Source organism: Galleria mellonella, unplaced genomic scaffold (genome assembly GCF_026898425.1).
Source record: "Galleria mellonella isolate WM207_F2 unplaced genomic scaffold, CSIRO_AGI_GalMel_v1 utg2134, whole genome shotgun sequence".
Lineage (NCBI taxonomy): Eukaryota > Metazoa > Arthropoda > Insecta > Lepidoptera > Pyralidae > Galleria > Galleria mellonella.
In genome coordinates this window covers 132,888-146,246 of record NW_026442040.1, presented here as the reverse complement: position 1 = coordinate 146,246, position 13,359 = coordinate 132,888, and the positions used below count along the sequence as shown (strand labels likewise).

Genomic DNA, 13,359 nt, shown 5'->3' with positions numbered 1-13,359 from the left:
GTGCTTGTTTGCCATCTCAGTGGTATAAAAAAAATAGAGGCAGATTTCATGCAAAAGTCATTTGTGCGTTTCTTTTATGGAAACAACTGTACTTAGGTTTGAAGGCAGGGTTATAGCAACACGTGAAGTGTACCAGGGACACAGTCTATTTATTTTGTGAAGTGTATAGTGCTGTTCTTCTCTATAGGTAACGGTTGTTGCTTTCCATCAGGTTGGTCGTTAATTAGTGCCATTCCTTAACAGTATAGTTTGTTTAGACTAATCATACTCAACGGGGGGGAAAGGGATTGTTAGCAATGGAGTTCGACATTGCTAGCAATATGCCCTATCAGGTCGACCTCTATGTGGTTCCCCCTGGAAACCATCATGAACAATTCTTGTTAAATTCGTCACGATGGGCTAACTGACCTGCTTCATTCTCATCTATCATCCCTCACTGTTGCCCCGCCGGTGTATACCCATAGTGCTGGTGGGGTTACCATTCCATTATCACCCATTAAAAAAAACACACTAATTGCAAGATAAATCGCAAAAGCACTCAGATTATTATTAATCTAGGGACTTCTGCTAAATGCTTTGCTGTACAATACACAGTAATAGCAAAGTAGTATCATCCAATAGAAGTTGTATTAAAAACATTGGAAATCAGTTAAACACTTATAACGTTGCATTAATCGAATTCTTTAACGCAATGTACAGAACCCAACGGGCCAGATCAACATGCGGGACGCTCGCGTCGAGGACGTAGAACACGTGTCCGACTCGGACTCTGAGGAGAAGAATGACGACACCCGCAACCACCTCACAGTCGCCATCTACCCGCAGCACCAGGTAACTGGGGTCAGTGACATTACTCATCGTATTATTATTAGCACGTAATAAAATTGTTGTATTAGCCGTTAATTATCTATTGCTAAATATAGCCTTTCCCATAAGGGGGATTTTACCAGTAGTTGCCACACCTGGCAGGCGGGTTGGTAACCGCAGTTCGGTTTTGGAGACGCTTTAAGAGGAACTGCTGGCTATTCTTCTCCTTGCCTTAACCGCTTTTTACGATATCTACGTGAAAGGAAGTGGCCCTATTTCTATGCCGAGTTGCCGTATGCAGATTTCTATTCTATGCCGAGACCACATGCCAATGTAGCATCATAATTATAGTATCTATTTGTCCCTCTTAAAAGATCTTTAAAAGCCTAACTTCTTCTAAAAGCATAAATTCATGATCGGGACTTAACGCGACAGTATTACAGGTAAATAGTATTTACATACCTGATTTTTTATTCCCGACATTTCGATTTGGTTTGCACTACGTCGTGATCAAAGCAGGACTGAAGTGAACGGTGTTTTCTGGCAGCCCGCGCAGTTTCTTCGTCTACCCTCACATTGTCACAATTATTTTTTATTGTCTGACGTAGTTTGTTATAAATGCTGTGTCCAAAGACGAAGATAATGTGTCACCCATTGCAGGGTCCCACGTACCTGTTGTTCGAGAGCAAAGCGGACAAGGACTCGTGGTTGTACCACCTGACAGTCGTAAGCGGCGGCGGCCTCAGCCAGGGGACGCATTTCGAGCAGCTTGTTCAGAAGCTCATGGAGACCGATGGAGATCCGAGTAAGTCATTTACTAATCGAATCCCGCGGCGTCGCCCGCGTTTATTAGTTACGGTTAAGTCTTTATCAATAAGAAAAATTATACGGGTTGCCTACTCTAATCTGCATATAATCCATAGTTTATGGATGGAAGGGATTGTTAGTAATGCAGACTACCAGTCCCGTTGTTAGTAATATATCCTGCCATATTGACCTCCACGTGGTCCCTCTTGGAAACCATCGTGCTGAATTTCAGGTTCATCTCATCTATCACCCTTCATTGGTGCCCCGCCAACGTATACCGTTAGCAGGTAATGGAATTATTAGTTATGAGATCTAATAGGCCCATTACTAGGAATATAGGATATATAACACGTCGACCTCCATGCAGTCCTCCCTGGAAACAATCTTAGTTATTTTTTTATGAAATCATTACAATGGGTCAAATGACCTGCTTCATCCATATCTATCGTCCTTTACTGATGATGGTGCTGCCAGCGTATACTGATATCGCAAGCGGGATTACCATTCCATTTTCGTCCGTTAAAAAAAGTAATAACGAATCGGTAGAGCTGTAGGGAGAACTGCATTGGGATATTTCAATAAATAAGGAAATTCCAATAATATTCAATAAAATGCAAGAATAAAAAATGCAGTATGGCGCTCCATATTGATTTTGCTTATTTTTTTTTTCCTCTATCTACAATCGTTTGCTTTTTATTTCCAGATTGCGTGCTGTGGAGGCATCCGACGCTGTTGTATTCTAAAGAAAATATTACGTCGCCGCTTACATCGTTAAATTCCGAGGCGTTGCAGGCCGAAGCTTTAAAGTTGTTTAAGGTATTCATTATACAACTTGGTATAGCACCTTCATATTTTTATTTTTTTTCAACATTCGTATTTGTATAATTTATGTATTTATTTTATTATTTATTGCACAATAAAACTTTGTACTAGCGACGAGTTTAATGCCATATGACATTGTCCACCAGCTAACCATTAGATAAAAGCAGAAAGCGTATGAAGGGCAGATGTGGTGAAAGATATGTGACATAATTATAGTAATAATACTGAAATAATTATACATAATACACAAGAAATAAAGATATATATATATATATATATATATATATATATATCCAAAAAAGAATAAGCATTATGGGATATAGTAACTATTCAGTAATTTGTATCTAGAGTTGGTTTTGTTGATTCAACAAATAATTAAAGTCTTCTTTTAGAAATATATATGTATGTGAGTTTGTTTATTCGACCTATAAATGAAATGTGTTCAGGCATCTTCTTAATGCCGATGCCTGAACACATTTCGATGTATAGGTTATCGTTGGAATTCTCTCATCTGGAGTGATACTGGTTATAAATATTTTGAAAATTGTTTCGTTCGGCGGGAGAGTCGTGATTTGTAATTTGCGAAATAAAGTTTACATATTAAAGTTTATTTGAATATTATTTTTCATCCGTGATTTCGTCTGCATAACCAGCCTGGGAAAAAAACCCAATAGCGCGGGCAAGGTTACTGTTCCATCATCATCCAATAGATTAGTATTTTACTTGCTTTTACCCACAACTTCGTCCGCATGACCGCGATATTTTTACAGACCGAGATAAGAAAAAGCCTACGTCCTTTTCTATTCAACATAGTATGTGTATACCAAATTTCACAGCGAATGGTTACGTTGTTAAGACGCTAAGACATAACAAACAAAGCCATAAACAAACTTACTTTCACATTTACCTATAATATTAGTAATGATTCCTATTGTATTATTATGTACAGTGCGTCCAACTATTCATGTCTGTGGCGGTGGAGCACGCCGGCATCGATTACCACGTGGTGCTAGCGCAGAACGCGCTGCAGCAGTGCCTGGAAGTGGCCGAGCTGCAGGACGAGCTGGCGTCGTGCCTCGCCAAGCAGACCGCGCCCCACCTACACACCAAACACGGCGTGCAGGTAACACCGCGCCGACAAGCTAAGCTTAAAGCAGCCAAGCTTAAGAATGTAAGTTCTATTGTTGTTTCGGGGGGTTGGTGCACTATCAAATATATTGGGTCGTGTATGGTATGATTATTGTTTTATTATCGAATAAATAAAGTCCATATAATAATTGTCTGATACCAGGATGTCATGTGCATATAGGAAGTAAACGTCTGGAGGTTTAAACTGGCCTCCACAGTTAGTCAAGTGGTATATCGATAGTTCGATAGAGATACGTTTCTCGTTTGCGCACGCATGAAAAAAAACAAGGTCAGACATTGCTGTCTGGTTTTATCTCATGCGTGCAATAGCGATAATGTTTCTATTAATAGATGCGTTGTTGTCGTATAGTAAACATCTAGGCTCAACTGAATTTTCAGTTTTTTGTAAGTTTTCTAAATTGGTCCAACGATGAATCAAACTAGAATATTACATTAAAATAGTACAAAAATATGAGCACATAGAAAAAAAGTCTTGTCATTCAGTGGAATTTCTTTCAGGCAACAAGAAGAAAAATTATGGATCCGTCTATCTTTAAACCATACAACATATTGTCAAACTAAAAGTACATCACTAGTTTAACAAATCGATAAATATATGATCATATATATTTGATAGTGTAATAACGCTCTTACACGTGTGGGAGCGGCAGACGAGTTATTTTTTGTTCAGTGAAGTGGATTTTAAGTTTTGAAATCAAGAAGTTTATAACCAAACTGAGATTGAAATCAATTTGACCTTGATATGGCAACTAGTGTAAGCGAAAGAGAGATATATTAAATCGTTGTTTTGCATCTCTTTCTATCAGCTCAGATTGTGATGTAGTGTGATAGAAGACAGTGGGAAATGTCTTACGTGGTCATTAATTTTGGCATTTATTTGATATTGCGATCTCTATTTGGTTTTATGCGTCTTGTAATCAGTTGTAGATTTTTTTACTAACATTTTTTTTTATTTTAATAAATTAATTAGTGGGTTTTAAAATTAGTACGTAATATTAAGCATCAATGGTGTATATTACTAAAGATCAATTATTTGGAACATTGTGCCCATCAAATTATAGAAAATATTTTCTATCCAAAGATCCATTTTAATCGACATTAAATGAGAATTATATGTGCATTTTTTACTTCATATTAAGCTTTATAGAAAAGCAATTAAATAAATTGTAACACTTATGATGAGTAAGTAAAAGACGTCTCACTTTATTGTCTCATTCTATCTCATGCATTGGAGAAAAATCTTGTTTGGTCATTAATAAATTTTAATATATTATTTTTTATTATATTTTAATATTTAAAAGTAACCATTAATTCAGAAAAATGTTTCCATCAGTCATGGATTATTTAAATTTAATTATTATATAGAAATACGTTAAGATTTCATTATGTTCATAAAAATTAGGGTACTACTTTAATATTCTTTTATTGTTCTAATGTTTTTTTTTTACACTAGTACGTGTATTTGTGCTTCTTAAAATCGTTTACCGCTCCCATATTTGCTGCCTATGTTTGAATGTTTTTATGGCAGTTTTAGTATCTGAATCTAATTTAATTAAAAAAAAAATTCATAATAAATATAAAAAAAATTGTAAACTGGCCACATTAGCAGTCAAATTTTTATTTTTTATTTGCAATTCAATGAATAGCTCTTATATGTCTTAAAATATAACAGCTGTTCCATGTAAGGTGAATATAATAATATAGCATGGCTCTTGGTGTTACCACTAGCAATAAATTAAAACGAAGTCTATGGCAAATTGTAAAATAATTGTCATTATCGGTTTTAAATCAAATAATAAATATATTGACATAATCATCGTTAAGGTGTCGAAAAATAATGTACAAATGTTAAGAAATATATAAAAATATATTACTATCTTTTTTTTTTTTTTAATTCACAAAGGATATCAAAAGTATCTTTTCATGTTTGATGGTCTGTATTCTCACCGGCAGAACTGTAAACATGAAAAGGTCGGTTTTTGGGATAAAATAAGTATTATATTAACATAATATGGGTGGGGTGTAAATAAGCAAAACGCTTTATATTCGCAAGGGCTTTAGCTAAGCGGTACGCTTAAACGCTTTTCTCATATACCACCGTATAGTATCAACTACAATCATCACTCGGTTTCGAACTTTGTATTCGCACCTTTTTCATTTATGAAAAAAAAATATCTTGTCTTTGTTACTTACGAACAAAAAATATATATATACAATGTTTCTAAGTAACATCGAAGTCTATTCTTTATGACATTTTCTCTTTTGTTGCATTAAAATTAATTACTTATTATTTGTTGTAAAATATGCATAAATTTGTTGCAATAAAAAAAACAGAATGCAATGTCATTAAAGAATAGTTTATAAATATGTAATAATAATAGCTTAAAAATAATACTTTGCGTATAAAACAATATACACTAACAAACCATTATAAGTAGTAATTGTAAGCTTTGAGTGTTGCTATTAAGAATTAAATCAGCTTAAAGTGTCGTGGTTGATCAATTTGGAATTGTGTATGTGAATAATTTTATTGGCTTCATTGAAATGCGAAATTTTATGCTAAATTATTAATATAAATTGGGTAAGACGTCTATATCGGTAAGAAGGTTGTATTCCAACTTGATCTTTACGTTATGGCAACATTATTTAATAAGGCGAGTATATTTATTTGTTTGTGACCTTAATAATTGTTAATTTGTAAAATTGCAAGTTGCAATATTACGAATTAAATCGCCTTTTGTTTCTTTGTTTAAAATAATTACATAAATTTTTAATTTTATTTTCATTTGAATGTTGTCATAACAAAAAAGCGGTTTGTTTCGTTGCAAACTTTCAAATGGAATGTTGGTGTAAATTTTCCCCGACTTTTTGTTTATTCGAAGTTTTCTTCCGAGAATGTTTGTCCCCCCGCCCCTCCCATAGTTCTAGGGAATGATTTATTTTTTAATTTTTCTCTATTATCATCCATACTCTATCATAGCTAGTTTTCCTTCGCACTTCGAACTCCTTTTAATTAAAGGTTGGTGTTGCAAGTTTTAGTATGTTACCCGTTTTTAAATGAATATAATAGTCGTATAATCAGCTCTTACTATTAAAGGAGGTAAGTACTCGTAAGAAGGTGTAATGTAAGATGTAAAATAGCAAAGTATAACTGCATAGTATGACAATATTTTAGTATTTTAAGTTACAATAAATAGTTTTATAATATTTATTACTTTCAAAGTTATTTGAAATAATAAATTTACCTACTGTTTCAAATTTTATTTAGATACTACGTTTATATATATATTTCCTTTATTAATTTTGGTTTTTGTCCTTATGTCGATTTTGTCTTTTACAGAGATTTTTTTATACAATAAGGAAGTTCATTTTTATATCAATTCCATTGGTGAATAACATATAAAAAGCAATTCTCAGTTATGAATGTGAATTTTAAATTAGAATCGCAATAAATTTAATTAATTATTTTGCTTAACAATTGAGACCTTAGGTTCATTTTCGCGTTGGCCAGCTTATAATATTTTAATTCTCCGGGCAGTTATTGTAGTAAAATTATATATGTCATGTGATTTAAATAATTTATTTTATCTAGCTTATATTATATATTAGCTTATATATAATTTATTTTATTAGCTATTATCATTTTAAAATTAGATATAGTTATTAGAAATATCATCAGGACCCTTCTGAGGTATTCTAGCCACATTAAACTGTATGCTAACGGTTTGTATTATTGCATACATTTCTCACTCAGTCCACTTTTATATATCTCTCTCTCTCTTCGCCTTTAGACTTTTTTGGTTTTTTTTTTCAATAAACTGACTAATTTTACGTTTAATAAGAATATAATTTATATCAATAACAGGAAGTCACATCCATAATATTAATTGTTATTTATAATTATATTGAAAGTATATTGTGCAGTTGTACTTTATAAAAACATTACCATAAAATTGTATCAAACTTCTATACAATTGTATATAATATATACTTACTGGGTGGGATGTTGTATGGGATTGTGTAACCACATGGGGTTGGTATATTAGCACACACACATATGCATAATGCACTCGCACTAACATAATACAATATACTTACAGTAATGTATTGACTTTAAATAGTAATTAATTACTTTCATTAAATAACAGATCATTGTATTGTGGTCTGCTTGGATATATAAGTGTTAGCGGTTTCGACCTCCAAGTCGCTTAAGTGCCACATAATTACACCAATCGCTTGATCAACAAGATAGGATACCTTGTTTGAGAAAAACTCAAATGAATACCTGAGGGCATAATCCAGAACACCGAGACCAGAGTCAATTAAAAAAAGTTCCTACTTGCTGTAACTCTTTTTTAATAGTGAGACAAAAGTGGCATTACTGTGTACTAAAATTATAGATTATAAAATTATATATATATAATATGCCATCATTTTGTAAAAAATAAATTAATGTGCACACAAAGATAATCTTAAAAGTTAGAATAAATCAAGTAGTTGCTGTCGTATCATCTCTGTCTCTTTCTCTCACTTCTATGTTTGTACAGTACAAAAAATTAAAAATAAACTCTTGTCATAATATAATTTACTAACTCAATCGTAAATTATCAAATCAAAAAAAATTTTGAAAAATACTAATAATTATAAATATGCTGTGTTAACAATTTTATACTTTATTGTTTCTTTAATAAGACAGGATCTTGTATGAAGCATACATGATCTAAACATTAGAATAATACATTATAATAATTATTTTATAGACATGAATTTAAGATAAGTATATATTATTTGTATTTATTATTAAAAGAATGGCCTTAAACTCGCTTATAAAAACTTCTACGAGCAACGATCAGTGTGAATGCTACTTTATTATAATTCGAGATTTTTTAAGACCCTCAATGAAAATTTTACATAATAACATTATTTGAACATATTGATTGTGAAATGATATTTGCACTAGATTCTAATTGATTGCACCGATTTTCTAGGTACTCTAAACTGACATGACGTACGTTTTTACTTAACATCTCTTATAACACTGATACAGCATTAATTACTCTATACAAAACAAATTCGCGCACAGTGTACTCTGTACACGAAAGCGGCTACTCTTCTCACTAGAGGGCGCCTCTATTATAAATTGTAGTCCCATAAAAATTAGCTAACAACTCCCACCCCAGTAAACCCAATAGGCCCCCGTAGCATAAAGGCCCCCGTACACGGAACACCAACATTTCATTTGTTCAGCAACTGCTACTGTGCGCCACACAATCGCTGTTCACTTGTGACACGGGCGCCTCGTCCGTCGGCGGGGACAACAAGAGCGGTGATCTACAGCCCAACGCTGCCGGATCGCCTAGCTCTATACAGGTAAACATTAGTCATCCACACAATCCGTATAATCCATTGCCAGCATGGATGAGGATGACTATTACGCTGCGATCGTAGAACTTGACGCGTCACCGATTCGAGATATAATTACATTGTCAGAGCATTTAGCGGTAGATTAAAAAAAATGTAATGACTTTTCAAAAGTGCTTCAATGTAAGTTTATTTGAATAAATGATAAAAAAAAAAATTATGAGAATATAAATTCTCTTTAATTAGTAGTACTCTTTAATTGGATACGTATAGATTGGCCACGTTAACATGGCACGCCCCTCCAACTTTTTACTTTAATGTGTGTGACCATATACAGATATGGTGCTCTGTTTGTGTTTGTGAGAAAAAGACTTCAGTAGCAGTCTGGTGAGAGGTATATATATTATACACCTTGGTCGAAACTTTGTAAATATTTTTAGTCACACATATGTGTTTTCTTTTTTTTTTTTATTTTGGAGAGGCATGCCAAGTCTTCGTGACAATCTATACAGAGTCTATGTAGTTGAGGGAGTTCCAGTCCATTTAGAATTACATTTTATATGCTTTTACATTTTGAAATTTCAAATTTTATGATTCTAGAATATAACCATGAATAGAATACATTTTAAAATTGTTTTCTAAAATGTTTATTCAGATATCGTATAAATACATTTATATCTTAGTCAATAGAAATGAAGAACCTTTTAATTATTCTTCTACTTATACCTCCGTAATATTGGAAAACAAAGTCTTCATATAATTATATATGTCTTTTATATCTATTATATATATATATATATATATATGACGATATTATATTGGTTGTAATTGTAATCATGCCATATCGTGCTACGGTAAATTATAAAAGCGTCTAATCAATGTCTTGTCCAGTGTTAAGGGAGTAACATCTTGAAAAACTAGAGTAGACTTGTGAATTATATTGGTTACTTAGATTAATACTGTTTTGATAAATTTGGTTGTTGTATTTTGCCAGTATGGGTTACGTTGTAATTAAATTCAGACTATATTCAGACATAATTAATTTCTTACCAGAGGGAGACTTTGTACAAAAGTCGATTGCTTGGGTACCTCTGTCCCATTCGTGTTTCAACCGTAAAGCAGTTGTGTTTGCATGGCTGTGTTTCGGTTTGAAGGGTGGGATATAGCGTGAATTTACAGGGTACAGAGGAATAACATCTGAGTTCAGTATTTTGCGAAACAGTATACTCTGTTATGTCCATGGTACTGTTGTCTATAGGCGACGGTTAATCATTCATGTTTGCATTCTAAATTGTATAAAAAGAATATTCGTGTCATAAATTGATCTCGAATCGGTGGTATACATCTCCAGATGCATGACTGATGGTGGTGATAATCTATCACCATCAGTTATGTGAAATAGGAATTAATGTGAGGGTTGCCAATTTAAGCTTCATTACACACTGATTTTTCAAATTTTTTGTTATGTATGAATATTTATTTTTGTAAAATAAAAAAGTTAATGATAATTTTAACAACCATAATGAGATGCATTTACTAATTTAAAGTTTATTAATTGTCATATATTATCTGTCAATTAATACATTTATATTTTTAGAAAAACCGGTCTGAATGAAGCTTAAGCAATTTTATGAAGCCAATAAAAATATTATACCTCCTATAAGATTATTATTTTAATATAACAAGTATGAGAAAGGTGAACAAGGGTCACACAGATCCTTAAGCGCATCCGTATCACCAGCCTTATTATATGGAGAAAATCCCATAGACTAGTAACTGATTAACTGATTTAAACCCCTGTACAAATTTAATAATAAAAAAAAAACTTTTTAATTTACTATTATGAAGTGTTTATATTAATTTTTGTGTACAAAATTTCAAAATCTGATACCCTCGTACAGTTCGCGGTAAAAAAACTTGAACGAAATCACAGAAAGTGAAGCCTACGCAATTGTTTTATATTTGTATGTAAAATTATTACTGCGCAACTAACGTTATCTTAAAATAGTGCACAAGTTATTTCCCGAGATCTATAGCTACTGCGTATGCACTTTATCGCAACGCAACTTGATGTATATTTTTATATGCCACAATTATGACGTCCCAGCTCAGTTCGGTCCAGAGAATTAAATATTCACGATAAATTTCATTTAATATCTTTTATTATATATTCATGGAATATTCCAGGCTCCCCTTTTGTCAGTGGATTGCAAGAGTAACCCGCCCACATACAGTTTTGTCCAGGGCTGGCAACTTTTAGCACTAGCCGTGAGCTTGTTTGTACCAAGAAATAACAGGCTACTTTGGTATTTGAAGCTTCATCTTAGCAGGCATGCCGATTCAAAGTAAGTATTGTTCTTTAACTGTAAATTAATGTAGACTAGCCAAGTAAGACAGTAATAACATTACCATCTTGTACTAAAAAATAAATAATTTAATTTTTTAAACCACTATCGAGTATTTTTGTACATCCTAAAGGTTGACTGGTAGAGAATGCCTATAGTATTAAGTTCGTCCTTTGTAGATAGATACTCATTATTGTTTTTTCCAAAAAAAATTATATACGATACAATGATATAATATAATACAATAAGAGATACAAACAATTAAGTGTGATGAAAAAATGGCGTGACTGATATGTATGTATGTATGTATGAAAAAATGGATGAGGAAATGAGAAAACAATGGGCGACCTTATCGCTAAGAGCGATCTCTTCCAGGCAACCTTTGGATGGAAAGGAGTAGTTATAAACAGTTAGATCGGAGGCACGATAAAAATCCTATCATTTGGACCACATTTTATTGTTCAATAAAGTTTTAGATAAATAAATGAAATATAACCTATTCTTCTATCCACCCCAATTCACATTTTTGTTGAATAATTTTTTTTAGAAGTAGTAATAAACAAATTATTTTATTTGTTTATTACTACTACTACGTATATATAAAGTTTCATGACGACTAGTTGAGATATTAAAGTCTTATTAATATAAATCGGGATATTTAAACAAGAATTAAAATTAACATATTTTTACTTCACTTAAGTAGTTTTTTTTTAATGGATGATAATGATGTGGTAACCCCGTCTGCGCTATCGGTATACACTGGCGGAGCACCAGTGATAGATGACTAATGAGGATGAAAGTCAATCACACGAATTAAGCCACGATGGTTTCCAACCACGTAGAATAGGGTATATTGCTAGTAATGGGGCTATTTGCTAACTCCCCGTTACTAACAATCTCTTCCCCCCCCCCCCCTAAGTAGTTATAATGACTATATAATTCGGAAAATATTTTACATAACTTTAAATATAATATTAATATGTTTAATCTCATTAAGTAATAGAATTGTACAACATTTTATTTTTACTTAAATCAAATTTATTTAAATTTTATGTTCTTTTCAAATCTGTCAAAACGCTGGCTAACATGGTTTCAATCGTGACGTCATTTATATGTAAATATTTAAAAAACAAATGCATTTTTTTTAGAACGGAGTGTGGTAAATACGCCGCGTACTGTTCGCGCGCTCTCGAACGTACGATACGCAACGGCGGGCGCGAGGACAAGCCGTCAAGGATGGAGGTGCTCAGCATACTGCTGAAGAACCCGTACCACCACTGTCTGCCGCACGCTATACCTGTACACATGCTCAATAACACATATCAGGTACATACATACAAATAACTATGAGGCTTTATAGCTTTCGTACTGAAGTGTGACTATGCCGTGACTATCTGTATATTTAAAAAAAAAATCAATGTTTGTCATTGTGGTTACGATTATCCTGTGGGTGTCGTAATAGGCGATTAAAAAAAAAATCAAAATATTTATCATGAGAGATGTTTGGTTTACCATTCAATGATAAATTAGTCACGATTTTCCCGTGGAGGGACCTGATAGTGTATATTGATAATCCTTTCCCCCAGGGATGATAATGTATATATATATATATATATATATATATATATATATATATATATATATATATATATATATATATATATATATATATATATATATATAATGATTAACCCCGCCTGCGCTAACAGTATACGTTGGTGGGGCACCAGTGATGATAGGTGAATAATGAAAAAGTAGGTCAGTTAGACCATTGTGATGAATACATCTGAAATTCAGCACGATGGTTTCCAGCCGCGTGGAGGTCGACCTGACAGGGTTAAAACGTAGCACATTACTAACTATCCCTTCCCCCGCATAACTGCGGTTGCCAAGCGTGGCCAAGTGTGACAACTCAGTAGTTGCCACACTTGGCGCACGGTTATGTCAGTGCATAACCCTGTAATAGGAAAGGCCTTGTTAATGACTGATATGGTGATTGATGATTCGAATAATGATGATGTTCAATAAGATCCTTATTAAGATTTCAATTTTTTTTTATACACAGAAT

At 32.9% G+C, this 13,359-nt stretch overlaps 1 protein-coding gene across 3 annotated transcripts in view; it reads left to right on the top strand.

Moving 5' to 3' along the window:
• The window catches only part of LOC113512826 (uncharacterized protein CG43867), a 78,937-nt gene that overhangs the window by 54,312 nt on the left and 11,266 nt on the right, over positions 1–13,359 (top strand). For all 3 annotated transcript variants that reach the window (XM_052894583.1, XM_052894582.1, XM_052894584.1), the window contains 7 exons: positions 700–840; positions 1,468–1,612; positions 2,318–2,430; positions 3,386–3,607; positions 8,833–8,955; positions 11,134–11,291; positions 12,440–12,617. In XM_052894583.1, the coding sequence (XP_052750543.1) occupies positions 700–840; positions 1,468–1,612; positions 2,318–2,430; positions 3,386–3,607; positions 8,833–8,955; positions 11,134–11,291; positions 12,440–12,617 (1,080 nt within the window). The remainder of the gene's footprint in view (positions 1–699; positions 841–1,467; positions 1,613–2,317; positions 2,431–3,385; positions 3,608–8,832; positions 8,956–11,133; positions 11,292–12,439; positions 12,618–13,359) is intronic.